The sequence below is a fragment of the Felis catus genome, chromosome B1, assembly GCF_018350175.1.
Source record: "Felis catus isolate Fca126 chromosome B1, F.catus_Fca126_mat1.0, whole genome shotgun sequence".
Lineage (NCBI taxonomy): Eukaryota > Metazoa > Chordata > Mammalia > Carnivora > Felidae > Felis > Felis catus.
This window is the reverse complement of record NC_058371.1, coordinates 202,108,498-202,135,354: the sequence shown is the minus strand read 5'-3', so window position 1 is coordinate 202,135,354 and position 26,857 is coordinate 202,108,498. Positions and strand designations below refer to the sequence as shown.

Sequence of the window (26,857 nt, the reverse complement as noted above, 5' to 3'; positions counted from 1 at the left end):
CATCCCCCCCCCCCCCCCCCCCCGCTTCCCTGCCACGGGTGTCAAAGCGCGTGTGGCTCCTGAGGCCCCGGGACCTCAGGACTCCTTGACTGCCACCGGTTTCTCTGATGATTCTACATTTTCAGGTTTTTGGATTCGCGATTTACAAGTCTGGCTCCGAAAGACATTTAGAATACCTTCCCAAGATCCTCAACATGGAGGTGAGCTCAGAGTCCCGGCGGACCGTGAGCCCGTGGTCCCCAGATGTCTCTGCAAAGGGCCGCGTGTCAGAGGAGGTTCCGGGGGGCCGTGTGTGCCGAAACCCCAGCACCCGGTGCATTTAGCTTGTTGCCGTCGAAGCGAGGCCTTCCCTTTCCTTCCACGGCCCTGGCAAGGCGGCTGTCACCTCACCTAACCCGCCGTCCTCACAGGCTGGGGGACGTGGTGTCTCTAACACCCTGGTGGGTTGGGCGGGGGAGTGGGGATTTAGTGCTTTGACCTGGGGTTTTGTCCTTCGAGGAAGGACAGCAGCGGGTCCCTCCTGGAACCTTTCTTGCCTTACATTGTTTTGTGCTCCCGTGTTAGATTTTTGGATGTTTTGCTGTGACTGAAGTAAGTCACGGGAGTAACGCCAAGGCCATCAGAACGACCGCTCACTACGACCCCGCCACGGAGGTAGGTGTTAAGTGCGCGTCGCGTGTGATGCGGTGTCCTTACGCCCAGAAACCCGTCTTTAGACACGTGTGCTTCTACCGTGCACACGGAGTCTCCTCACCCGGGAGGGTGGCGGCTCCTGGGGGGAGAGGTTCCTTTCTTTGTTCACCTGCCTGCTGGGGTTTGGACGCGGCCCGGTTCGTTTACAAAACCAACAGCGTGAAGAAGAGTCTCCCCGGCGCTGGTCTTTGCTGGCTGCCCCTGCCCCCTGTGTGCACCAGGCTCCGCCGGCCGGGGCCTGCCTCGTCCACTCCTGCCCCCGTGTCTGGCCCCTCCGGCCCCACCGCCCTCCTGCATCCCGTGGCCCACGTGCAGACGTGTGTGTTGTTTGTGCCGTTGGCCGCTGCCTCCCATGTCCGCATCTCCGTCTAGCACGTCCCTGTGCAGGTGTCGGTCGCAGCACGGTGCAGTCGCGGGCTTTGTCCTCGCTCTCGGGGAGACACGTGTCCGCAAATGGGATCGTGATTTATCGGGTGGTTGGTGGCGCGGAGGGAAGGGAGGGCAGGGAGAGGATGGGGCGCACGGGTCGGGAAGCTTCCGCCCGTGGCCTCTGTGCTGTGCCGCTCCCACCCCCTGGCCCCTCTCCCACCGCCGGGTCAGTCTCGTCCGCTCCTCCGAGGACCGCGGTCCCCGCTGCTTGTTCCGCACCTGCCCTAGTGTTCCAGGAGCCCTTCGCCTGCCCCTTGTCGGTAGTGTGGTTTGCAAGAGTCCGTGTAACGGAAAGTAAAGCCCTGTGCTTGTGTATTTGCTTCTCATTCCTTCCTTCGTTCGTTCAGTGATGTGCGCTCCGTGCACACTGTGTGCTGAGGGGCTGTGTGCCAGCAGAGCAGAGGCATGAAGCCGAGGGGGGCTGAGGCGGGGCAGGGCAGGGCCAAGGGGAAGGTGGTTGTGGTGCAGTGCCCGTGGTCCCGTGCACCGGAGAACGGCGGGCAGAGAGCCGTCAGCGACAGCCCTCTTGGGTTTTCTGTTGGCCTTTCAGCCACCGGGTACCTTTATCCGAACCCAGGTTTTGCTGGCCCAGCCCCGTGTCTTTTTTCTGCCCTCTGGTGCCGAGGGCTCTCGGTGCTAAGTGGGGAGGCGGAGAGGGCAGATCCCACGTGGCCCGGGGGCCTGGGCGAAGCCTGGCCGTCCATGGGGCAGCCTGCTTCTGACCTGCTTCCTCTCGGCACCTGTACTTAAGTGAGCGTGACGTCGGAGCAGGGGAGATCGGGAGCCCGAAGTCCTCTGGGGGCCGCTGGTCGGGCACCTGCTACGTGCCAGGCACTGCTTTCAGGGACCGGGCAGCTAGCGGCGAACGTGACACGTGAATCTTTGCTCTGGGGGATCCCTCGTGCCGGAGCGGAGACACGGACGGACAGCCGCAAGAAGTTAGGTGTGCCAGGGGGCCATGGAGACCTGGAGGGGACGGTGGCGGTATGCCACATGCAGGGAGGACGCCTGCAGAGGGGGGAGCAGAGGGGGGACTCCAGTCCCCCATCCCCCCCGCTTTTCTTCAGCGGGGCGTCAACATCTGCGAGGTGGTCACACGGTGTGCTTGGAGGCCATGACCCCGTGCACACCGCTGGGCGGCACGAGGGGGTTCCCCGTGTGCCCTTCACAGCTTCCCACCTGCGGGGAGAAGGACACCCGCCGGGGTCTGCCCGCAGTGGCCTGCAGGTTACACGGGAGGCAGCTCGCCGTCACACTCTGGCTTTGTCCAGCTGTCAAGCTCCCCGCCCAGCCCTGGAATCGCTCACAGGCTCCCCTACCCCACCCGACTCGTGGACCCTCCCGGCCCCCAGCCAGGGCCCCCGCCCCGCGTCTCCCCTGCTCGTCTCCTGCCTTGCTGAATACCCGGCGAGCCTCCCGGCCCCTCCCGTGACCCCCGGGTTCACTCACCCTGATGTCTTGAGGTGCCTTGTGCTCCTGGGCATGTGGCCCTCATGGAGCTCGTAGACGGGGGGAGACCGTGGGAAAGGAAGGTCTGTCGCTGGTCAGAGCCCAGGGAGGGGTCAGGGAGGAGCGCACAGAGGAGGGGCCGCGGAAGACGAGCATCGCGGTGACCGCTCCCTGGGCACCGGCCGGCTTCCGGAGAAGTTGGTGTATGTTTCATCGTCTGACCCCGGAGTGGTTTTCCGTACCGGTGTCTTCGTTAAGTGACAACACCCAGGGATACGCTCCGTGTACGGGCCCCCACCTCGCGCCACACGGGCACTAAAGCGTGTGCTCGGTTCTGCTCTTCTTCGGGGACTTTGAGCAGAGAACGTGGGATTCTGCACGTGTTTGACTTGTTCATTGCGACTTGGACTACGGCTCTAACCTTTCTTTTCCCCTTGTGCAGGAGTTCATCCTACATTCACCGGACTTCGAGGCCGCCAAATTCTGGGTCGGCAACATGGGCAAGACGGCCACCCACGCCGTGGTGTTTGCCCAGCTGTACACGCCCGGGGGCCACTGCCACGGCCTGCATTCCTTCTTGGTGCAGGTGAGGGGGCTCTCGGCGGGGTGGTCTCATCCACGGGCGCTTGGCTTCACCGGCAGGCGCCTTCATCGCAGCTGGGGCGGGGGCGCCCCTGGCTTCCAGTGAGCATGCGGCAAGGACGCGTAGGACGCCCTCTAACGCACAGGATGGCCCGCCCACCCCCAAGAGGCAATTATCCAGCCCCCGATGGCGGTGGCCTGGGCTTGGTCAACCCTGGTCTAGACCTGAGGTCATCTGAGGCAGAGTCGTCCTGTTCCTCCGGCGGCCACGTCGCCATCTTTCCAGACACTCTTCGCAAACCTGGGCTTCCCGGCCCCGCCTTCCCGCGGTTCTGACCCAGCACGTCCGATGTGGGCTCCCGTGCCGACCTAAAGTCTGACTCCGGGGCCTTGACGTCTCCTGTTCCCGGGCCACACGCAGCAGCTACTGCCACGGGGGCGCCTGGGACCGATGGCCAGGCCTGGGCTTCCTGCCTCCCTGGTGGGGCCGGTCTCCCGACCGCCCGGGGCTGCTGTGGTGTCCCTGAACCCGGAGCTTCCGGAAGCTTGTCCGGACTTTCCTGTCCTGGCCAGCGAAGCCCCGCTGCCCTGCACCCCAACTCCACTCTGGCATTCTTGTTAAGACCTTCCGGGTGAGGGGCCTCTCGGAAGAGAAGGAAGTAAGCTGTGTCCCTTTGTCCTCATTGAGGTGAAATTCAAGTAATACGAAGTGAACCGAAATTCAGGGGCCTTTGGTGCCTTCCCAGTGTCGGGCATCCACACCCGTGTCTAGTCCTAAAGCGTTTCCGTCTCCAGGAGGGCGCCCCGCACCCTTCCTCGCCCCCCCGCCCCCGGCAACCACTCGCCTGCTTTCTGCCTCCACTGATTCGCCTGCACAGGACGTTCCACACGCAAGGAACCCTCCAATGTGAACCTCCGTGCCTCAGCCTGTTTTCTGAAGGCCATCCACGTTGTCAGAACGTGCTCAGTATGTGTTAGAATTTCCGTGCTTTTTAAGGGGGGGGGGGATAAGCCTTCGTGTGCATGGACCGCAGTGCGTGCACCTGGTTGCTGATGGGCATTCTGGCTGTTTCCACCTTGTTTCTGTCGTGAATAACGCTGCCGTGAACGTTCATGAGCACCTGTCTGTCTGACCACGTGTTCTCCGTTCTCGGGGGTCCACACCCAGGAGTGCAAGTGCCGGGTCCTGGGGTGATTCCGTGTTTAACTGTTGGAGGAACTGCTGTACTGCTTTCCAGGGTTCTGCCAATTTATACTCCCATCGGTAGCGCGTGAGGGTTCGGATGTTCTCGTATCCTCACCAATACATATCTTCCTTTTTTTCTTAAATATGCACACGAGTGGGCATGGTAGTATTTGTTTTTTTTTTTTAATATTTATTTATTTTGGAGAGAGACAGAGACAGGATGCGAGTTGGTTAGGGGCAGAGAGAGAGGGAGGCACAGAATCCGAAGCAGGCTCCAGGCTCCGAGCTGTCAGCACAGAGCCCGACGCGGGGCTTGAACTCACGAGCGGTGAGATCATGACCTGAGCTGAAGTCGGATGCTCAACCGACTGAGCCACCCAGGCACCCCTGTTGTGCTTTTGATGTGCATTTCCTTTTCCTTTTTTTCTTTTTGGAGAGTGTGCACAGGGGAGAGGGGCAGAGGGAGAGAGAGAATCCCAAGCGGGCTCCACACTCAGCACGGAGCCCGACGGGGGCGGGGGGGTGGGGGGAGGCTCGATCCCATGACCCTGGGGTCATGACCTGAGCTGCAGTCAGGAGTCAGACATTCCACCGACTGAGCCACCCGGGGGGCCTCGTGATTCGCATTTTCTGCGTGACCAGTAATGCTGAACATCTTTTCGTGTGCCAGTTGGCCACATGTATATTTATTTCCTTTGCAGAAATGTCTGTTCAAGTTCTTTGCCCTGTGGAAATAAGCCAAGACCTCCCTTATGGGAAAGGCAAAGGTTGTGTGCTCGGAGCTGCCTGGAGGGGGAGGTTTGGCCACTGTCCCTTGGGAGATTGGGGCAGTGACTGAGTCTGGCCAGGCGAGCGGGCTTGGTTTCCTCAGGCTGGTCCTGGGCTCGCATCAGGACAAGAGGAGAAGCTGTTAGCTCCCCGCCGAGCTAAGTGACCCCATCTCTGACCGACCATCACAGGCGTCTTGCTCGGCCGCCTGCACTGTTTGCTGCGGGGTGTGGGTCAGAGCTCCAGTGTCACTGTTCGGGAGGCCGTCCATCGGTGCCATACGTTCAGTCTCTTTTCTTCTCTTTTTTTGAGTTTGTTTATTTTGAGAGAGAGAGAGAGAGAGAGAATGTGAGTGCGTGCAAGCAGGAGAGGAGCGGAGAGACAGGATCCCAGGCAGGCTCTGCACCGTCAGCGCCGAGCCCGGGGATCGTGACCTGAGCCGAAATCGGGGGTCGGATGCTCCACTGACTGAGCCCCCGCAGGTGCCCTCGGTCCATTTCTGAAGTGGGCGGTTTGTCTCTGTTGTTGGGGTCTGAGAGCTCTCCGCGCGTCCCGGAGGCGGACCCCTTATCCGGTGGGTGGTTGTCTCCCATTCCGTAGGTCGTCTTCCCATTTTCTTGTTCGTGTCCTTGGAGGCGCAAAGGGTTTTAATTCCAGCCCCTTTTTCCCTTGTTGCTCGTGTCCTTAATTTTCCAATTCACATCAGAGCCACTGCAGACCAGGTTCGCCTCAGGCCGCCCCCTGCTGATTCTGGGTGTGTGCGTTTGTACCTGACGTGAACTGCTGGGGGAAAGTGGCTAGCCTTCGGCCCTGTTCAGTCTTTCTGTGCCGTGGTCGGGAGCGCCGTGGTGTTTTGGACTCTTTACGCACCGTGCTCTAGGGACTCAGCAGGACTGTGTCGTGCCTCCATCCGGGGGAGCATTTCCGAGGCCGAGTGGGCGTCAGGCCGGGGCTCGCGGGGGGTGGGGTGGGGTGGGGGTGGGGGGGGCGCCTCCCTGTCCCCGTGGAGGGAGAGAGCTTGAAAGGAGTGATCACAGGACTCTTCTAGGGTTGTGACGCACCTCACAGGTCGCGGCCGATACGGCGCGATTTGTCGCAGGTTGGTTCTATACCAGGCGGGGAGCCTTCGCAGACTGTGGCAGTGTGACACGGAAATCCACGCGATCAGGTTTATTTGAGGAGTCTGACATTAACGCGTTCTGCCGTGGACTCAAGTCCGCCTCCTTTCCTTCACTGGGAGGTCGGTGCGGTATTTGTGGCCACTGCGCCATCGCAGATTTCCCTGTGAACCGGAACCCACCCTGGCGGTATTTTTCTGTGCGATGACCCGGAACGTTATAAAAAGGTAGTGCCTGAAGTGTCACTGGGTCTTACCGAAGAGTCGGAAGGGGGAAGAGTGTTTGCATTGGGGGTTCAGCCTTTGTTGTACCCAAAATACCATTATCGTGATGATCAGTGTAGGCAGAAGAGTGTTCCTCTAAAATAAAAGTTCCCAACAGTGCAGACTCAGTATTCCAGCTCCCAGACGCCGTTGACCTTTGGGCTGGGTGATCCTCCTGTGGTGGGGCCGACCCGGGCGCTGGATGCCTGGGGCGCCCTCTGGGAGGGACAGCCAGCCGGCCTCAGGCGCCCTCGTCCCCGGCGGTTGGGGGGGAGGGTGCCGGCTCACAGCGGGTGCGGAATCGCCCCCGTGAAGGTGTTCGGGGGGGGACGCTCCGTGTCCCTGCACGGAGCTCGCCCAGTGAGAACTGCCGGCTCGCTGCACCTGTACTTAGGGAAGCGTATTTACCGGTCACCCAAAGCCAATCTGGGGATGGTTCTCCCCCCGCACCTGGCCATCTTGTCATTCGCTACAGCCCGGCGCCAGCCCTGTGGCCGACTTGAATGTGACATGGATGTTCCGGACGGCCTCCAGGCTGCGGGGACTCCTCAGCTGCTGGCCCGGCACCGTTGTAGCCAAACGGCACGAACCAGGACCTTAAAACAACAGGAGGTTACGGTCCTGGAGGCCGGGAGTCTGAGATCCGTGTCGAACCCCCCGCCCCCCGCCAGGTTCTAGGGGACATCCTGTTCCTGCCTCGTCCCAGCCCCTGGTGGCTGCACCCTCTTCTCCCCACGTCCTCCCCTCCTCTGTCTCTTACAGGACACTTGTCATTGGATTTGGGGCCCAGCTGGGTCATCCGGGACCCCCTCGTCTCCAGATCCTTCACTAATTACAGTCGCAAAGATCCCAGACTAGGTCACGTTTCTGAAGGGCACCACTTACCCCCTGCAGAGACACGAAGGGAGTCCACGGCTTAGTCACCGGGGTTTTGTAACGTCTTCTTGAGATTCTTGTGTGGTCCTAACAGTTGCCGTTGGCGGCTTTCTGTGTCTCGTACAGATCCGGAACCCCAAGACCCTTCTTCCCATGCCGGGGGTGATGGTTGGCGACATAGGGAAGAAGCTTGGGCTGAACGGCGTCGACAACGGGTGAGTGTGTGCCCGGCCCCGATGGCCGCGGTCTCCTCTGCAGGGTCATTAACCCGCGGGTGCTTGCTCGGCTCTCGGGTGCCTGCTGATTCCAGCTTGGGAGCCACCAGGACCCTCAGTGCTGTCCTCACCCTCCCGGCCGCCTGTGGGGCCAGGAAAGCGTGCTGGGACGCACACGTCACCTGTCGCTTGAGAGCTGTGTCGTCCCATACACACCCAGGCCACACAGGCCCCGTGTCACACACATACTCTGTGTCACGTACCTCGTGCCCTACACGCACCCTGTGTCACACCCTCTCTCACATGCACACAGATCGTGTCCAATGCACCCTGTGTCCCACGTACCCCGTGTCATATACACATCGTGCTGCACACACTCTGGGGTCACACATCCCACGTCACAGCCCCTGTCACGCTCACGCCCGCGGGCTGGCCACCATCTGTTTCTGGAACAGATTTTGTGGTCCGCACGTGCCCAGACGAGAGTGTGTGAGATTGTGCTTTCGGTCGAACTCCAGCAAATACTTGCACAAGTAGAAATGTGGCTCAGCCTTGTTCCAGCTCCGGTGGCACGACAGGGGAAGGTTTTCCACTCCTTAAAAAGGGCGCTTGGAGTTTTCAGTCGTGCTCGAAGCAGCATTCCTCAGCTTTTAAGCAAGAAGCTGGAGCTCTCCGGGGGTGCTGGCGCTGAGTCCGCTCTTAAAAGGCGGATGGCTGCCCTCACTGCCCGGGGGGGCCCCGTCTGGGCCTCGTCTGGGCCCCCCGCGGCCTCCACCGCGCCCGGTCAGAGCCACCCCACGAGGCCCGGACGAGGCGGCCGATCCCGGCAGGGCCTCCGAGTCTCCCAGCGGGGCCCGTCTGCCGCTCCCCTTCGTCTCGTGCTCAGGAGGGCGGCCCGCGGAGGTTGGAGGTCCCCAGGGGCCGAGCATCCCTCACCTGCAGATCCCCTGGGCGCCTCCTAAGGAATTTGGGAGGGCGCCCCTCCTGCCCACCCTGCGCACAGCCCCGTCTCTGCTCTTCCCCGGGGTCCTGGAAGGCCGGCCTGGACGCGGGGAGTGGCGTAGAGATCAGCGGCACCCAGGGGACAGCGTGTCACCTGCTGTCGGCCCGCCTCGCGGCTCTCTCAGCATCTGCCAGGTGCCAGGCCCGATGGCCCCGTCATAAGAGGGTGAATCGGACCCACAGAAACTGGCACCGAGAAGTAGGTGGCTGAGCAAGGACGTGGACAGCAGTCAGTCACTGCAGAGTGGGGCCGCCCTGCAGTGGTGCGGGGAGAGGGCCGGTACCCCCTGCAGGGGAGTGAGAGGAGAGTCCTGACGGGCCTCTGGAGGGGGTGGCGGGCTCTGAGGGCCGCCTGCGCGGGGACCACGGGAGAGAGAGCCTGGCCTGTTTGAGGGTCACGGTGGGCGCCCCCCGGCTGTAGGCGGGGCCCCTGTCTGAGGGCTCCCCACATCTCTCTGAGGGGCTGGGGGCTTGAAGGGACTTGTGCGGGGCGTCCCCGTTCCGGTCAGCAGTTTGGAAAGGGCCGTGCTCCCGCGTGCAGGACAGACTGAGGACGTGGCCCGGCAGAGAGCCCAGCGGTGGTTGTGTCAGTGAGCCGGGCCGGAGGGGGTGGGCGCTAGACGAAGACGGACGGAGGGAGGAGGTGGCCAGGACCCTGCCTGGGCGGAACTGGCGCCCCGCTCCCCTCTGGCTCGATGACGCCATGCTTTAAACCGCCGTCTCCCGTGGGTGAGCCAGAGAGCGTTCTGGATGGCACTCAAACTGCTCTCGGTCATGAGATTGGTCGCCGCGGGAGCTCTCGATATTCACAAGGTGGTTTGGGGTTTTTGTTCAGGCTGTGGAACATCCAGTCCTCGGCCTGACCTTGTCCCTTAGACAAAGGAATAGGCTTTCCCAGCCTGACAGCCGTAAAAAATAGCTTCCCTAAGTGACGTGGGAGTGAGTTGGCTCTTCTCAGAGTCTCAGAAGAAACGGATTTGTTTGCTTTTGGATCACTGACACGGTAACGGTGTTCTTTTGTGTCACACGGGAGTTCAAAACCTTAGTTTGTTGATTTTTCACATCGTACTGTGGATTCTGGTGTGAAACTGAAGGGTGAGAACCTGAGAAAAGTCAGTTGTCTCCTTTTTTCCCGACCGACCAGCTTTGTCCCAGCGGCGTCAGGAACCTGGCTCACGATTCCCAATATGTGGCCAGTGTTTTGGCCCAGAGCCCCGCCTCACGCACGTCACATATTTTCATTTAACCTTCTTAAAAAAACATTTTCTTTTAATGTTTATTTGCTTTTGAGACAGAGACAGTGAGAGCAGGGGAGGGGCAGAGAGAGTGGGAGACCGAATCCGAAGCAGGCTCCAGGCTCTGAGCCGTCAGCACAGAGCCCGACGCGGGGCTCGAACCGTGAGATTGTGACCCGAGCCGAAGTCAGACACTTAAGCGACTGAGCCACCCAGGCAGCCTCTATTGAAGCTTTTTAGCTAGAAAAACTCGTTGAAATTTCCTGTCTCTGTTATCTTCTCCCATTTTCTTTCTCTTTGGGGGATTGGCACCCTTTTGGCTTTGCTTTGCTCTCACTTGACTGGGTTTCTGGAAGGAGAGGAGACTGATGTCAGGGCCAGAGCCCCGTGTCACCAGAAGTCCTGCCGTATCTCCCCACAGATTTGCCATGTTCCACAAGGTGAGAATTCCTCGCCAAGCCCTCCTGAACCAGACTGGAGACGTCACCCCCGAGGGTACCTACGTCACCCCCTTTAAGGTACAGGTGTCTCCAGGTGGGGAAGCTCGCGGGTGGAAGGCCCTCTGCTGCACAGGACGCTGCCGGGGCTTGCCCGGAGACCCGCCCCAGCTGGGTTGGCCAGTGGCAAATCCCTCTCGGTTCAGGTTCCAGTGTCACCAACAAGGAAGGTGGCACTTGGGTCCCCTGCACCCCCAGGGCATGATGCCAGACGCTGCTCACCCCCCAGCCCTCCAGGGCTGGTCAGGGAGGCTGCCCCCTGCTGGTGCTGTTCCCCCAAAGGGTTTAAGGGCGTGTGGCGGCCATCCCAAATGGGGGTGACAGTGTTCTCTGGTGTCCGGGGCTCATCACATCCCGGAGTCCTTTGAGTGATAGACACACGATGGTCACGGACACACTGGAGCAGTTGGTCGCCTCCCGGTGTCTGAGGTCAGGTGGGCCCGTCGGAGGAGGGCTCTGTCCAAGGACACGCACCGCCTGACTGGAGTCGGGACGGCAGGATTGGAAGGAAGTGTGGCAGGGGCGCTAGGGACGAGAAATCAGCACGACACCAGAGTCTCTTCGAAACGGAAAGAGTAACATCAACCGTTCGCGAGACGCTAACCAGACGGCGAAGGAACGGAAGGCACATGACGAGGGGACGAACGGAGCAGGTGCAGGTCAGAGGCTGGGAGGCCCGAGGGAGGGGTCCGCGGAAGGCGCAGGAGAGGCCGAAGCAGCGCGAGAGGAGGCAAGTGTGGGAGCAGCAGGGGCGAGGAGCGTCCGAGGACGGGGAGAAGACCCGACCGAGGGCCCGTGCGGCACCAGGGACAAGTCACGGGAGCCCGCGCGTCCAGACACGCCACAGAGACATGAGAACGTTTCCCAGAGACGCGCCCGGGATCTCGGGAGAGGACGCAGCTCTGGCTCCCACGGAGCGAAGCTCCCTGAGCCTCCGGGTGTCTGCGTGCGAGGAGGCGGCGTGGTGCCCCCCAAAGTGTCGTGCGCGTGTGGGGTGTGGGGAATGCCCTCCGGCAGGCGCAGGCTCGCGAGGCGGCCACGCCAGTTCCACCGTGGGTGTAGCTGCGGAAGAAAAGTCTGGAGAATGGAAGAAGCGAAGCCGGGGGAGGCGGCAGGAGGTGAGGGAGGTCGGGGTGCCCGGACGAGTTAAGACTGGCAGCGGGACGTGCCCACGGCACCGCCACTGTGGGACACGGTGCCCGGGGCCCTGAGGTCTGCGGCGGATCGCCACGGTGCCCGTGAGGCCGTTAGCTGCCGTGAAAGAACACGTGAAAGGACGCCATCAGGAAGGTCGTCTTCCGCGGGGAGGGAGGGTTCTGGGGCACCAGGGGTCACGGGAACGGGACGCTGGCACCAAGTGGAGACGCCTCGGCGCTGGGTCCCTGCTTCGTGCCGGGCGTGGCTAAGCCTTGGGGGGCTCCGGGCGGCTGGGGGTGGCGCCCTGTGGGGCACTCATCCCTCCTCCTGCAGCCGGAGGGTCCCTGCTGGGGGCCTGATGACACCTGCACCTCCGCAGCCCGGCCCGCCCGGCGGTCCTGGCCTGGGGGTGCACGGCGGGGGGCGCCCAGGGAACCATCGGGCGCAGCCGTCTGCGTGCTGCTGTCCCCGAGGCCGCCGGGAGTCCCGCTCGCGCTCACCACGTGTGCTTTCCCTGTAGGACGCCAAGCGGCGCTTCGGGGTGTCCCTGAACAACCTCTCCATAGGTCGGGCCACCATCGTGGCCATGTCCGTCATGAACTTAAAGCTGGCCGTTTCCATAGCCCTTCGTTTCTCAGCCACGCGGCGTCAGTTCGGGCCGACAGACGAGGAGGAGGTACCGGTGCTCGAGTATCAGACGCAGGTACGGCTGGGGCGGGCGTCCCGGCCTGTCCCTCCTGTCGCGGGGGCACCTGCGGGTCTCTGAGCCGCTGCGCTCTGGCTGCTGGGGGGCCGTCAGACCCCGTCGGGCAACGGTCGGGGCAACTGACGGGAAGGAGCCTGGCCGCTGGGCAGGAGCCTTCTCCAACCTGCGTTTTCGGGAAAAGGCGTGTGTGCGGTAGCCCGAATGAGGCCCTCGGAAGAAGCGTGTGCTGGTGAGGCTCCCACGCAGTTGCGCGCAAAGCCTCCGCGGGGTCCGGCGGTGGCGGCTCGTCCCGGGCCCCACTCTCTGGCTCCCTCACCACGTCCCGAAGAAGCGACCCCGCGGGAACAATCCGCCGCGGCAGCCGGGCGCTCGGGCCGTTTGTGGTGACAGCATTTAGAGTAGCGGGAGGGATGCTCGTCCGGCCCGTCCTTGGGGACGAGGCGGCCTGGATGCCCAAGGGGGCGCGGTGTTATCCCAGGAGCACGCGGTGCTTGTGCGGTATCCGCCCTTCTCACGCCCGGCCTCCACGCTTCTCACATGCCTTCCTGGCGCACTTGGCCTTCACCAGGTGGGGTGCAATTCCCAGTTCACAGGTGGGGGCATTGACTCGGACTCCTGTCCGAGTCCGGCAGCGAAGCCCGGCCCCGTCCCGGGCCGAGCACTGTGGAAACGCAGGGGTGTTTGAGGGAGAGCCTGAGGGAACCGTCAGAGAATCTCTGTTTCTTCTCCCACTTCTCACCGTGGCCGCGTGCCTGTTTTCGTAATAAGCAAGCGAGAAGCAGCAGCATGTCTGGCTCGCTTCTGTGTGGCACACGCCGTTCCTTTCCCCGCGAGCCCCGCGGCCTCGGCGAGGTCAGCGCGCCCGACCGCTGGTCATCGAGGGTGAATCACGGTCCGGGAGCCCGCTCGGGCCACTATGCTCGGGCTCCACCCTGCTGGCCGCGTGCCCTGGGGCAGGGCCGCCTTGTGCCGCCTCCCCGGGCTCTGGGTTCCTCACGGACCAGAACCGATGACACCTCCTCGTGGGGTGGCAACGAGGATTAAATGCCCGAGTCCACGGAGAGCGGTGGGCAGGATGTGTGGCCCTCTGTTCCGTAAGCGGTAGGCGGGGGTGGTGCCCGTTTGCCAGGTCTTTTCCCGCTTTTTCCTCCACGCCCTTCCAGCCGTGCGGCGCTGGGCGTGCAGAGACCCCCTCCCTGCCCGGGCGGACTCCTGGCCCCCTGTGGGCCTCACTTTCCCAGGTGGCTGAGGGGTCATCACTTGGCCCCTGGTGGGCATTCAAAGCACAAGCGATCACCTGTGCAGCCCGGCGTGGCGGGGGGGGGGGGGCCGATAGTCACCCTCCCAGTGGTCCCGTTGGTGAGACCCCTGAGCCTGCTACACAGAGAGCACCTTTGAGTGAGGCTGAGTTGGGTTCCCTGCAAGTGGGCGGGGGGTGGGGGTCCCTGAGGGGGGCGCTGGGTTCCCTACGAGGCGGGGGTGCATTTTCTGAGGAGGAGTTGGTTCCCTACGAAGGGAGGGGTGCTGTCTCTGCCCGGGGGGGGGGGCTCTCTGCCAAGGGGGTGGGTTCAGGAGGAGGAGGGTGTTGTCTGCGAGCAGGGGTGGGCTCTGTGGGAGGACCGTGCCGTGTTAACGTGAGCGTCTCGTCGATTTTAGCAATGGCGCCTACTTCCCTACCTGGCGGCTGCGTATGCCGTAGACCACTTTTCCAAATGGCTGTTCCTGAACTTGGCGGAGTTTCAGCAAGGCCTCATAGGAACGGACCGCGGCACCAGGCAGGTGAGAGGCGATTCTCTTTTCTCCGCGGTGTCGAACCTCGTTAGCTGTCGCCGAGGTTGAACGGCACGCATCGACCCGTCTTCCCGAACGACATCTGTCCGTCCGTGGCGGCCTCGTGGGGCGAACGTGAGGCGTGTCCTTAGCCGTGCCCCGCCCCCCTGCTCAGGACCCCCAGAATCCTCGCTGTGGTGTGGACCGTTCGGGTGTGCGTCCGTATTCCCGCTCTTCAAGGACGGGCTGACGTGACTCCTAATTCCAGTCCGTGAGCTCAGCTGGCCTTCTGCTTTTGAAAACGTGATGAGTTTGCACAATCCACGATACCGGCCCCTCAGTAGATTTCATGGCTCTGATCCTTTCGTAAACAATCCTGCAAAGGCTGAATCCAGCTGACTGGATTTGAATGGACAGTCGAGGATTTATGCCAGATTTGAGCGTCCGCTGAGCTCAGGCACTGTGTAGTCATCCTTGGCTGATTCCTGTGTAAACGGTTTACGACGGACTTTCCATAGCCCCTCATGTTGCCTCCCGGGCACGAGTGAAATGTGAGTCACGAGAAAACAGGTTTGAAAACAGGTCAGAAATCTTGCCGATCGGTGTGAAGTCCAACACCCTAAAAAGCCTGTATCAAATTAGCACGTTTTGGAACATTCAGCGTAAACATCCGGGAGTCGGGAGGCGGCCAGCAGGGTGCACTGCTCGGCAAAGCACAGGCCCTGGGAGCACGGGGATGAGTCACTGAAGCTTCTGCAGCTGACGTCGGACTCGTCCCGTTCGTAACGTTCTAAAGAGTACTCACGCTTTATTCTTCCCGAAACCCAGCGGTTTAACCGACGCACGGCAGGGCCTGGGAGTGGCCCTGACGTTTTCAAGTTGAAAACATTGGCAAAACGGACCATCTCATTTAGCGGCGGTGCGTGTTCATCTCTCTCGTTTCTGTGAACCGTCAGGTGGAAGCAAAGGGTGAGACCCGCCCCGAGACGCTGGCCGGGACACCCTTACAGAGACGACTGTGGCTCCCTGTCACCCGCGCTGTCTCCTGCGCCCCGGGCCCGCCCGCCCCTCTCCTCCGAGGGGCGCGCCCTCCCCACCCCGCCTTCGGTTCTTCCTTCCTCCGCGAGTGCTCCGTTCCAGGTTCACGAGCTTCACGGGAAGCGAGCCGTGATGGACTCCTTGCTTCTGTGCTTTGCGTCTGCGGTCACCCTTATGCCCCCGGCGTCTATTTGCTGCACAGAGCCACTCGGAGGTGAACCCCCCTTTTCAGGTTAAGGTGGTCTTTGTTTTCTCCTTTCTCCCGCAGCTGTCGCGTGTCTTAGATTAGACCAGAGGGGACGCGAGCCTTCGACGCTAGGGGCGAACTGACCTCTGACCTCTGGTCATCTCTTGGCGAAAAGAGGTCAGCCCCTTTCCATCTCTTCTTGTCGATTTCCTCTCCCAAGGCAGAGCTCGGACGTGAGATCCACGCCTTGGTGTCGGGCGGCAAGCCCCTGGCTTCGTGGACCGCGCAGCGGGGAATTCAGGAATGCCGGGAGGCGTGCGGAGGACACGGCTATCTGGCGGGTAGGTCTCGAGAGGCGTGTGACCGTTTCCCGTCTGGAGCCCTCCTTTTGACTCCGGGGGTCCGCAGACTGCAGCCAGGCGCCCAAAGTCAGCCACCGCCGGTTTTTGCGAATAAAGTTCTGTCGGCACGTGGCCACACCCACCCGTCCACGGGTTTTCTGTTGCCGCATTCGCACGGCGGACGGAGTCGAGTCGTCTGCGTCGAGCCTGAGCTCAGGCTCAGCGTCTGGCCTTTTCCAGAGCAAGTCTGCTGACCCCCTGGCCTAGACACATCCCTGCGCTCTCCGAGGCCTCACGTTGCCACGTCTGAGGAGAGACGCTGTGAAGGGCCCGCCGACAGCCGGGGCAGAAAGCACGTGATCCGTCCGTTGAGTCGTAACTTTCCGGCGGCTGACCCGGCAGGAAACCAGCAGCAGGCTTTGTTCTGGTGAAAAATTCTCAAACGTAGGAAAAGAGAGTTTTTCTTGGCATCGGCTGTCGTTTGGGCAGCTGCCGTGTCGTGAGGAGAGCGAGCAGGCAGCCGCCAGCCTCCGACCAGCCCCCGCCCTGCCAGTCACGAGCCGCGCGGCCACGGGCCCGCCAGCTAGCCTCGCTGTGCCTCAGTTTCCTCATCTACGAACCAGGGTCGACAGAAGCGTGCCGCGACACGGGCACGTGTGGTGCCTATGTGAGTTAATACACGTAAAGTGGTTGGCACCGCGTCGGGCCTGTGGCACGTGGCCGGGGGCCACGTCACCGTTGGAACTTGCGGTACTCTCGCGGATGCCGTGATCATTCGTGAGCTTCCCGTGGGCCACTCTGAAATAAGTAAAAAAAAAAAATTAATGTTTATTCAATTTCTTGAGAGAGAGAGAGACAGAGCGTGTGCAGGGGAGGGGCAGAGAGAGAGGGAGACAGAATCCAAAGCGGGCTCCGGGCTCCGAGCTGTTGGCACAGAGCCCCATGCGGGGCTCGAACTCACCGCGAGATCGTGACTTGAGCTGAAGTCGGATGCTTAATCGACTGAGCCACCCAGGCGTCCCCTGTTCTGCAATAATTGACGGGTGACATCCAGTTACTCCCAGAAGGCCATGCGCCTCCTAAACAGCAGAACGCGGCAGCCTTGTTTCAGCGGATACCTCCAGAAGTGTTGCAGGCTCTTGCCGAGCTCGAGCATGTCAGTGACGGGCTGTGGATAATCACGTGCTCCCGGCGAGGATCTGTCCCGTTCCTTGTCACGCGGGCGGCCCTCAGCCGTCCCTCGGCTGCCTCCGCCTCCCCCTTCCCTGCTGACGAACAGGCAACCGTGGCTGTGCCGTGTCACTCACCCATGTTGTCCTCTGTGCAGCGTTCTATAGTTTCTGTCATTAACGACTCCTGGAGTCCCTGTAAACAGTTGGCCGTTTTGGGCCATAAGTGGGGTAATGAACTTGAACGTGCAGCAGTGCAGACGACAAGAAACTGCTGTGTCCGTGTCCTGTGTGTAAACGTCAGGCCGCAATGGGCGAGACCCGACTCAGCGGGGCGGATGTCACGGGCCCTGTCTAGGTTTAATAGCAATTGCAAGTTATCTCTCCGTGGCCTCACCCGACTGTTTCTGTAGGGAGGTCTCTCTACGGCCTGGGGCACCGAGTCGGGGGAAAACGATCAGGGTGGCACAGGTGACCACAGGCCCGGCGGCGGCTACAGAACCTCGTGCGCCCTCTCTGGCCCTGTTCCCAGCAGCGTGTGAGCCTGGGAGGCCCCCGCTTTTCCCTCTGGCTCCTCCCGGCCCAGCCTGGCCTGTGGAGAACATTCTCCGTCGGAGGACGGAGACCCAGACGGGAGGGTCTGGAAAGCGTACCTTGTAAAACAGGCAGAGGAACAAAGTCCCGTGGTCAGCGGGAGAGACAACAAAAAAAAGCTGAGCGTCGTCTTCTGATACCTGACATTTCTTGTGTAAAAAAATGCCACGGGGTGGGCAGCTCCCCTGAGGGGCCCGTGTCTGTCAGCAACCCTCGCGAGGCCCGCGGTCAGCAGGGGAGAGGGAGACGCGGGCGACGCCGGGCATTTCTTGAGCGCCGCGCCGTGGACGTCGGCCTGGCCGCGTGGCTCCGTGTGTCCCCTTAAAGGCAGAGCGGCCAGGCTGGGAGGTGGAGACCCGGCTGGGGAGGAGCGGGGCCTCGGCGGCCTCGGAGCGCGGTGTCTCGGTCGGGCCGGGGGATGGCGACAGTACCGTCCCGCGAGCGCAGGAAGTGATGAAGCGTGTGGCTCCATTGCAGTGAACCGCCTGGGCGACCTCAGGAACGAGAACGACCCCAACTGCACGTACGAAGGGGACAACAACGTCCTGTTGCAGCAGACCAGCGGCTACTTGCTGGGCCTGCTGGAGCTCCGCCTCCAGGGTAAGACCCCGCCCCCGCTGGTGCAGCTGGGCCAGCTCGTCCACCCGTGTCTGCAGGAAGGACATGTGTCCTCAGGCAATGACTCACCACCTTCCGGTTGGGGGGGGGGGTGGTCAGTGAGGCGGGACGGCGTCCGTCACTCCGGGTCCTGGGTGTGCTTGTAGGTGGCGCTCGCCTTGAGAGCCCTCTGGGGACTGTGGACTTTCTGGAAGCCTATCCCGACATCCTCGACCAGAGGTTCTCGTGCCCCAGTGTCACCGGCTGCTTGCAGTCGTCAGGTGAGCATGCTCTCTCCCCATCTCCCTCCCCTCGTGATCCTGGGGGGCACACCGTACCGCAGTGGGGGGCTTTGGTAGGGCCTGCAGGCGGCTGGTCAGTTCCCGTGTTCACCCAGCACCTCCCCGGCCCGACTCCTGAGTCGGGTGCTGCCTCCCCCTCTGAGGGCGAAGACGGAGAGGCTCTGGGTTCCTGCCTCGCTGGGCAGCTGGGCTCCTGCCCACCGGCCGCCCCTGTGACTGAGCCGTCTTCACAGGAAGCTGGGGCCCTTTTGCTCAGGGCCTTTGCACGTGCCGGCCACACTGGCATCACCTCCGCGGCCCCCGCTCTGCAGTGTGCTCACTCCCCTCGGCCTCTGCACAGGCTCAGCGGCCATGACCATTGGTGCCCGTGCTCGTCTTGCGTGGCCGTGACAGCCTGGCTGGGGGGGCAGAGCCGGCCGCGACCGGGTTCCTGCTCTCACGCGGCATTATGGTCCAATAGGGACGGGCCTGTGCAAAGGAGCAGGGGCTCTGCATGGCAGGGGCCCACACACTGGGCTTGACTGCCCAGGACGGCCCGTCTGAGATCTCAGTGACACGGGCGGGGTGGCCATGGGGTGGGGGTGGGGGGGATGTGCCCAGTGGAGCGTGCACGTTGATCCAGGGCTGGGGGAAACACGGGACTCTGGAGAAGAGAGCGGCTGACTGACGGGTCTGTGTGTGCACTGTGACGATTCACTCTGAAACGTCCCTCTGGAGCGAAGGCCGCTCTGTCCGCCGTGGGAACAGAGCAACACGAGAGAAGATGGGTGTCCCGGACGGGGCGGTGGCGGTGCTGGTGGGGGGCAGTGTGAGGCGGAGCGGCTCTGGTCGCGTCCCCGCTCTGTCTGGTGCCCTCCACGTCCCCATGCTCCCCCGGCACCCAGGCCCAGGAAGGTCCAGCGGCGCATCCGTGGTGTCCGTGCCGAGCCCGGGTCAGGCCCGGCCTGTTGTGCTCCGAGGCCCAGCACCAGCCCCCAGAAGCCCCCGGAGGAGACTCCCACAGGAACAGGGCTGGAACTCGTGCCCAGGCCTGCGCCTCCCGTGGGGCCCCGCTCAGCTTTTTGTCAAGTCCCGTGTCAGACACGCGGCACTCGAAGCCACAGCAGAAACGCCACTGGTCTCACCGTCGTCCGACCCGTGAGCACCGAACGCACCTGCTTCATCCCTCCCCGAAACGCCGGTTTCCACGCCCTCGCGGACTGCCTCTGTGGGCTGGCGGCGAGGCGGACCTCGGAGCACGCGTCCTGGGGGCCGGGCAGGAGCCGCTCTTCCGCTGAGCCTCCCGGGACCTGGAAGCGCAGCCCACCCGCCAGGAGAGCGAGGGGCGCCCGGCCGCCTGGGTCTGCTCCGGCCCTGCCCGCCTCGGCCCGCTGGCCTCGCCCGGGGCAATAGCAGCAGCCGCCTCTCCAGGCTCTTCTCTTTTTTTAAACGTTTATTTATTTTTGAGATGGAGAGCAAGCGGGGAGGGGCAGAGAGAGAGGGAGAGAGAGAATCCGGAGCGGGCTCTGCACGGTCAGCACACAGAGCCTGGCTCGGGGCTCAAACCCAGGAACCGTAGGGTCATGACCTGAGCCAGAATCAAGAGCCGGACACGTAGCCAACTCTTAACCCAGCAGCCGCAGGGGAAAAGGCAACTTCTTCCGGAAGCACAGGCGTCCCCGGGTGGGCAGGGACAGGCTCTCGTGGGGACGCTGGGCACCGTGCTCCTGCCATGCTTGTGTTCGGGACCCGTCGGCCACTGCGGTAAACGCAGCCACGCGTGGCTCTGGCCTCCCCAGACTCACCGCGGGATGCCCTTTGTTCCCCCGACCGCTGTCAGCTGAGCGCCTGCGGCGTGGGAGGAGGGCAGCTGCACCAGGAGACCCCAGAGTGAGCCTCCCCTGGGGTCCGGGGGCCGCTGGGTCCTCTGGGTACAGGACCTGCCGCCCGCCTGCCCACCCGCCAGGGACCGAGAGCCCGAGACATCGCAGCAGCTGCGGCTGCTGGAACCGGCCACACACTGTCCGCTTGGCCCTGCGGGGCACGCACTGCTCACATCTCCCTAGAGGAGGCTGGGCTGGGTGGTCCTGGCCGGTCTAGCCCACGTCAGCAGCCGGGGCAAGAGTAGGACCCAGGCCGGCTGGCTTCCCAGCTGGCTCTCTTCCATCATCATCCAGGAAGCTTCTGCCCTAACCCCTTGATTTCTCATCGGTCGCCACGTTCTGTCACGGCTTTCCGGACAGTAAGTGACCTACAGGTCTCCGTCTGCCCTTGTACACACGGTGGGACACGCTTGAAGATCGATTTCAGATGGTGGCAGAGCTCCCCAGCCCAGCGTTGCTACAGAACGCGCCGGAAAATAACCTAATGCCTCTCGCGACATCAACGCCACCAGAAGTTTTCCCCAGAAACCGTCACCTGTCGTGAAACCAGATGGAACACAAGCGGTCTGCCAGCTGCGTGACGTCCCCAGGACTCCGCACGGGTCCCCCCCGCCGCCCCTCGCGGACACCGAAAGCCGAGGCAGCACCTGCAAACCTGCAGCAGGACATGTGCCCGGACAGAGTCGTGTTTTCCCTGTGACTGCCCTGGCCTGCGTTTTCGGGAGGAAACAATGCAGCTGAAGTTCCTTTGGCGACAGTGCCCGACCCCGAATGCCGACGTTCCTCTTCGCGCACGGAGGAGGCAGCGTGCGGCGCGTGGCCGGCCCCTTATCCCTGGGGCGTGTGGCCATCACATCCCACACGTGGGCCCTGGCTTGCGTCGGCTGCGTCCTTGGTAAAGAGTACGTGAAATCTTCCTGACCCTCGAGCTCTGTAGGACCGGGACACGAGACCCTTCAGTGCAGAGAGCAGCCTGCCGGGAAGGTGCAGAGGGTTTCCTTCAGGGGCAGGCGGGGAGTCACGGCTCTGCCTTCCGCATCTCCCCGCTTCCTCTGACCTGCAGGCCAGCGTGTGTGCCGAGGATGGGTTTCGCAAATGTCCCGGCGCCTTTGAGGACCTGTGCTGCCACCTGACACGAGGTTCTTTCCTTTCCTTGGCTGATCTGCAGTTCAACCTGCGCTTTTGACAGCCGCGCGTGCACCAGGCAGAGGCTCGCCTCCTACCACCCGTTCAGCGGGTTCCGGGCCGCGGTCACGGAGCTCAGGCTCTGGAGTCCACGAGACCTACGGCTGGGCACTTGACCTCTCCGAGCCTCAGTTTCCCCTGCAGTACACAGTCGTCCCCACGCTGCTCTGGGTGGGGCCTGGCCCACGGTGCGCTCTCACTGGGGCCACCGCTCCAAGCCCTCCCTCGGGAGGGACGGAGCAGGGAGAACTCAGCCGCCTCCCCGGCGGCCGGCTCCGCGGGGGGTCTTGCGGGTTTAGAGGAGGTCGTGTGGGAGCACCGGGTGTGGGGGCATGGATGGAGAGCAGGCCACACCCAGACCCTGCCACGCCAACCCGGGGGCTGGTGCCAGTCAGCCGAGCCTTGCTTTCTGGGCGCACCGAGGTTGGGGCCCCACCCTGGAAGGGGGGATCGGCCAGGAAACGGGGGTCTAGCAGAGGCAGTGTCGGGGGAGGCAGAGAGGTGGTTGGAAGGTGGCTGGCCGGCCTAGAGGGGCTTGCTGGACGGAGGGCTGGGTGAGAACAAAGCCCCCGGGGGGAGGGGAGGGGAGGGGTGATGACACGGGGGGTTCTGATGTCACTCGTGGAGCCAAGTGCCCGGCGGGTATGTCCAGATGCCCCGGGACCAGGGGGTGGGGCAGGGCTGCGCTCGCTGCAGAGGCTGGGGGTGGGAGGTCCTTCCTGCCTCTCCCAGTCTCCAGGGCCCCCGGCACTCCTGGGCTCATGGTCGCATCACTCCGTGTCCCCTCCATGCCCTATGGCCCCCCCATATGTGTATCTCCACTCCGACCCCATAGGACGCTTGTTGGATTTAGGGCCCACACTCTCCAGGGGAATCTCTAGAATCCTTAGCTGCTTACGTCTGCCTTTTCCCAAGAAAGACACTTGCAGGCTTCGCGTCAGGATGTGAGCGTGTCTTTTGGGGGCCCCCGCGGAGCCACCACACCTGGCCAGACTCTGGCACGGGCTCAAGGAGGCCCCAGAGGAACCGGGGCCGCCGTGTGCGCTCGGCGTGTGAGCTTTGTCTCGGCCCCATGAGTGAGTTTATTTGTTCTTTCACGGACCTCTCAGTTGTGCTGAGACAGTCGAGTGTCCGCGGCAGGGCCCCGGCGAGTGCCGCCTGTCTTCCCCGGGAGTGGGCTGTGTGACGCAGGAGGAATCCCCAGGACCCTTCGCCCAGGCTTTGGGGCCGGACCCAGCGTGGCCAGGTCCCCGTGGTCCCTTCTGGGGGCCCCGCGCCGAGGGCAACCGCTGAGCAGAAGGGCTCCCGGGCCAGGGGGCGCCCTGCGGCCTTCCCTCTTCCGGCCCCTCCCAGCACGTGCCTGTCTGTCTACACTCTGTGGTGGCACCTCCTTTCTTGCCTAGAGCTTCTTGGGAGGAAGGCGCGTAGGCTGAGGCCCCGGGAGGGCCAGCGAGAAGCCCCCGCTCAGCTGCCCGCTAGTCCCAGGGAGACCAAGGGCCGTGCTGGCCAGTGAACAGACACCCCTTCCTCCCGCCACTCGCCCGCCATCTGCCGCGAAGCCGTCCTCTCGTCCGTGCAGATCCGTAGTGACACTGAGGCGACGTGCCCTGTCTCGTCACCCAGAACCTGCCGCCATCCCAAAGTGGCTTTGTGGCCCCATGGCCTCCGTCGGAGCCAGAACGTGCCCTCCCGGTGCCTGTCCCAGCCTGGGGCCGTACCCTCCCGGTGCCTCCGTGTCCGTGAACCGGGCCCGCCTCGCACTCCCGCCACGAAGATCACCGTGCACTGTGCACCCTCTGCCCCTCCCGCCCGCGTGAGTGCTCTGCACACGTGGGTGCTCTATCGTTATTCTCTCTTCTGTGTCTTGTCTTGAAGTCCCGCTGGCGGCATACGAGTGGCTGGTCTGTTACCTGCTCCGAGAGAGTGTGCAGAAGGTAAACCAAGAGAAGAGATCAGGAAGCAGTGACTTTGAAGCAAGAAACAACAGTCAGGTATGCTTGTTCTTAAAATTGCTTTTTGAGTTTGCTTTGGATTTCTGTGCTGCCCCGTCCCCGTAAGCTGAATGTCCTGCTGGTGGCCGGCCAGGCCCTCCTGCCCCTGTGCCCTCAGGTGCACGACCTGTCTGCACCCTAGTTTGCTGCAGGGACCTTGCTGGATTGTGGGTGTCGTGTTTAAAGTGCTCCGTGTCCTCGGGGCGCCTGGGTGGCTCAGTCGGTTGAGCGTCCCACTTCAGCTCAGGTCATGATGTTGTGGTTTGTGGGTTCGAGCCCCGCGTCGGGCTCTGTGCTGCAGCTCGGAGCCTGAAGCCTGCTTCTGATTCTGTGTCCCCCTCTCTCTCTGCTCCTTCCCCACTCATGCTCTGTCTCTCTCTCCCTCAAAAATAAACATTCAAAAAAAATTAACAAAACAAACAAAGTGCTCAGTGTCCAGAGCTGTCACTATTGGAGCTGGGACACTGGGTTCTGGGGCCAGGCACCAGCCCTGGTCCCTCCCAGCCGACCAGCGACAGCTTGGTGACTCACGTGAGGTCCCACCGGCCCTGCACTTGGTTGCTCTCAGGTCATTACTGCCCTTCTCAAGGAGCCTTGGGTCCCAGGGTGGCTTTGGTTCTCGTGTTCGGTCAGGGCCAGCTCCTGGGTTCCGGAATCCACGGGATGGAGGCAGCCTGCTCTAACACGCCTCCTGGCGTCAGGAGCTGGCCCGTCATGACCCAGGGTATTGTTGGGGAGGCCACGGATGAAGGAAACAAGAAGTCTCTAGAACTGATGGCGTCCCCTCTCCTTGGTCTCACTTCGTGAGGCTCTGCGTCAAGAACTCGGCGTCCTCATCCGCGCATCTGCAGATGCCCCCGCCCCCTCCTGTTACACTGGGACGGCGGCTTCCGCGCTCGGGTGGACGCGGCCAGAAGCAAAGCGGGTGGTGTCTCCCGGGACCTGCCGCACACACCTGCCCAGGTGTGGAGCTCAGGGAACAGGATGGCGTCTTGCTTGGAAAGGCCTGGAAGAGTAGACCCAGGTCGGCCCCAGGGCCTCAAGGAAGCGAATTCAGCAGGTGGCTGCAGTTAGTAAACTGTAGCTCGTGTCACAATGACCAAAACTGGGGGGGCAGGGAAATGATCCTTCTGGAATGGCTGGGGCCACGGCAGGCTTAGTCTTTTGGACGGCGACGGCAGCACGTTCGTTAGCTCGTCCCGCGTCCCTCCGTTCTCTGCATGTCAGGCCGTCACTGTTGACACGGAACAGGTCCTCCATTTCTGGAGGGGAGCAGGGTACAAAAGGCACCTCCGTCCGGATGCCAGAGAGCTGCCCGGGGGTGGCTGTGGGTCTCCGTGCTGTCCCTCCGCCCCTGTGCCCGACACCCTGACGGCGGGCCCCGAGCAGGGGCGCAGCCGTTTTAGAAATATTTCACCCTTAGACCTTCGTTGAAGGACCTCGCAGCAGCGTTTCAGTGAGCGGCATGGCTGCAAAGGACAGAGAGGCCAGCTGGCCCGGCCTGGGTTCTGGGTCCAGCAGAGGTGGGTGCCTGGGGAGAGCTGCTGAGCTGACCGGCCCTCAGAAGCCGGGGTGTAGCACGGGGAGCAGCCGTGAGGCCTGGACGGGAGGTAATGGCCCGAGAGCAGTCCGCATTTTCCGCACCTGGTCTGGATCACGGGGCATTTAAGAGCGAGCACTGGGTCGTTTCCGACAGCCGAGAGCTCTCACGGCCGGGGCTGGACGTTCACGTGTCCCAGAGAAGATGCCGTCTCTTCCCGTATCATGACTGGAGCAGCAGGACGGCGTGAGAGGAACGTGCCAGAGAACGCTGATGCAGCCTCGGCGTGGGACCAGCCTTCTTAAGACAGGAAACCCAGAAGCTGTAGAAAAAAACCGTCAGATCAGACCATGTAAACTTTCGCTCTTTCCGTAAACAGAAATCAGGAGACAGACCGCAGACTGGGGAAGCACGTACGGCATGACCCACAGACCGCGGCCCCGTGAGGGAAAGGGCTCCCGGGCGGGGAACCAGCCGCTGGCCCGAGGCGGCGGGCACGACAGTCGCTTAACCTGAACCAGGGCCACACGGGTCGAAGGACAGTGACCGGCGGGTCATGGAGGGAGCGAACCTGCTGTGTCCTCGGGGGCGGACGCCGGCTGCTCTCGTGTCGTCCCAGCACGAGCTTGCCGGGACTCGGCGGGGGAGGCCGCCAGAGACCGCTGCCGTTCTGCTAACCCGCCACCTGCCCGCACACGGTAGGCTCTCGAATAGTTGCGTTTATTGCCTCTTTGGGCCGAGTAATCCCCTCCCGGGCTCAAAGTGAGAAAATGTGAAGAGGTGGGCTGCAGAGACCCCCTCCCGGAGCCCCCCCGGCCTGCCCCGTCCAGAGCCGTCTGCCTCGCAAACGCAGGTGAGCTTTCCTACCCCGGCCACACACGGGCTCCTCGCATATTCTCGTCTTATGCCGGCCTCTCTGATGCGTAAGGAAATCGAGGCCAAGAGAAATGCCCCGGCTCAGCTGTGCCGACGTCCACACCGGGACAGTTAGGAGTTAGTTTTTTGCCGGAAGTATCCGTCGCTTGTTAATGTGCAGGTATCCTCAGTGATCAGAGCACAGCAGAAATGAATACCTGGACCCCGATTGGTTTACACGTCGCGGGGGTGGGGGCTCGTGGGAGAGGGGAGCCCGGCACGGGGGACACTGCGGAGAGGGGACAGGGCTGGGGGCAGGGGCCACCCCTCCTGACTCTGCACGTGTGACCGGCCCTGCCTCTGAGTACTCGCTGTCTGCAAACGGGGTCCCAGGTCCATTGCTGCGTAGTGACAGGTGACCCTCGGCCACATCGGGTCCGAGGTGTGCCTCGTCAGACTCCCAAAGGGGACGGTTAAACAGCACGGTGCTGGAGGGTCAGAAGACCGCTTGGGAGCTGAACAGCAGAGCTGTGGCCCCACCGCGTGTCCCCGGCTAGTGGAGGTTGGGGGAGCAGGGGCTCCATCGGACCCGTCCAGAGGCAAGGGGCCCCCCACAGTGTGGACACGTGGGCAGACAGTTCTCGGTGGGACGGGGGCCTGTCCTGTGCTCTGTGTGCTGCTCAACAGCGCCCCCACCTCTACCCACGAAGATGTCAACACCACCCCGGAGTTTTGAGAACCGGAGATGTGTCTGAGGTGGCAGACGTCCCTGGGGGCAGACTTAAGCGAGCAGAGAGCCCCTGACGTTGAGTGCAGCGGTCCTCGGGGGGGTCTGGGGCCGCAGCCAACGGAAGCAGACCTGCCCTCTGGCCCACCGAGTCTCAGAGGCCACAGGCCACAGGCCTCCCTCACACAGGCGTCCTGCCTCCCCGGCCATCTGGACCTAGCACGTGCGGCCCTCACATCGTGGGCTCCACAGCCGTCATTGCGCAGATTCTCAGGTGACGCGCGGGGTGGCTGACGCCCAGCCAGCGGAGCCGTCCCCGCGTAGACGCGGCCCCCAAGACTGCCGTGCGAAGGCGCCACCTGCTGGTTATAACAGGTCAGGTGATGCCAGTGCAGTTTTTCTGATTTAAACAAATCCGGTCAGATCGAGTGGAGATGGAGAAAGAAAAGCTGACGAGCAGAGCTAACAATGACCGGCGGGCACTTCGGATGCCGGGTAAAAAAGGAGACACCGGGCCCAGAGGTCTGCAGTGACCTCCTGCTT

At 62.8% G+C, this 26,857-nt stretch overlaps 1 protein-coding gene across 3 annotated transcripts in view; it reads left to right on the top strand.

Annotated features, from left to right (window-relative positions):
* Positions 1 to 26,857, top strand: part of ACOX3 (acyl-CoA oxidase 3, pristanoyl) — a 42,198-nt gene that overhangs the window by 8,227 nt on the left and 7,114 nt on the right. For 2 of the 3 annotated variants that reach the window (XM_019829807.3, XM_003985589.6), the window contains exons 4-14: positions 126 to 200; positions 565 to 654; positions 3,014 to 3,157; positions 7,491 to 7,579; positions 10,238 to 10,334; positions 11,971 to 12,153; positions 13,813 to 13,935; positions 15,372 to 15,492; positions 17,733 to 17,855; positions 18,020 to 18,133; positions 23,077 to 23,192. In XM_019829807.3, coding sequence (XP_019685366.2) covers positions 126 to 200; positions 565 to 654; positions 3,014 to 3,157; positions 7,491 to 7,579; positions 10,238 to 10,334; positions 11,971 to 12,153; positions 13,813 to 13,935; positions 15,372 to 15,492; positions 17,733 to 17,855; positions 18,020 to 18,133; positions 23,077 to 23,192 — 1,275 coding nt within the window. The remainder of the gene's footprint in view (positions 1 to 125; positions 201 to 564; positions 655 to 3,013; positions 3,158 to 7,490; positions 7,580 to 10,237; positions 10,335 to 11,970; positions 12,154 to 13,812; positions 13,936 to 15,371; positions 15,493 to 17,732; positions 17,856 to 18,019; positions 18,134 to 23,076; positions 23,193 to 26,857) is intronic. The other variant, XM_045056681.1, reaches the window with a different exon arrangement.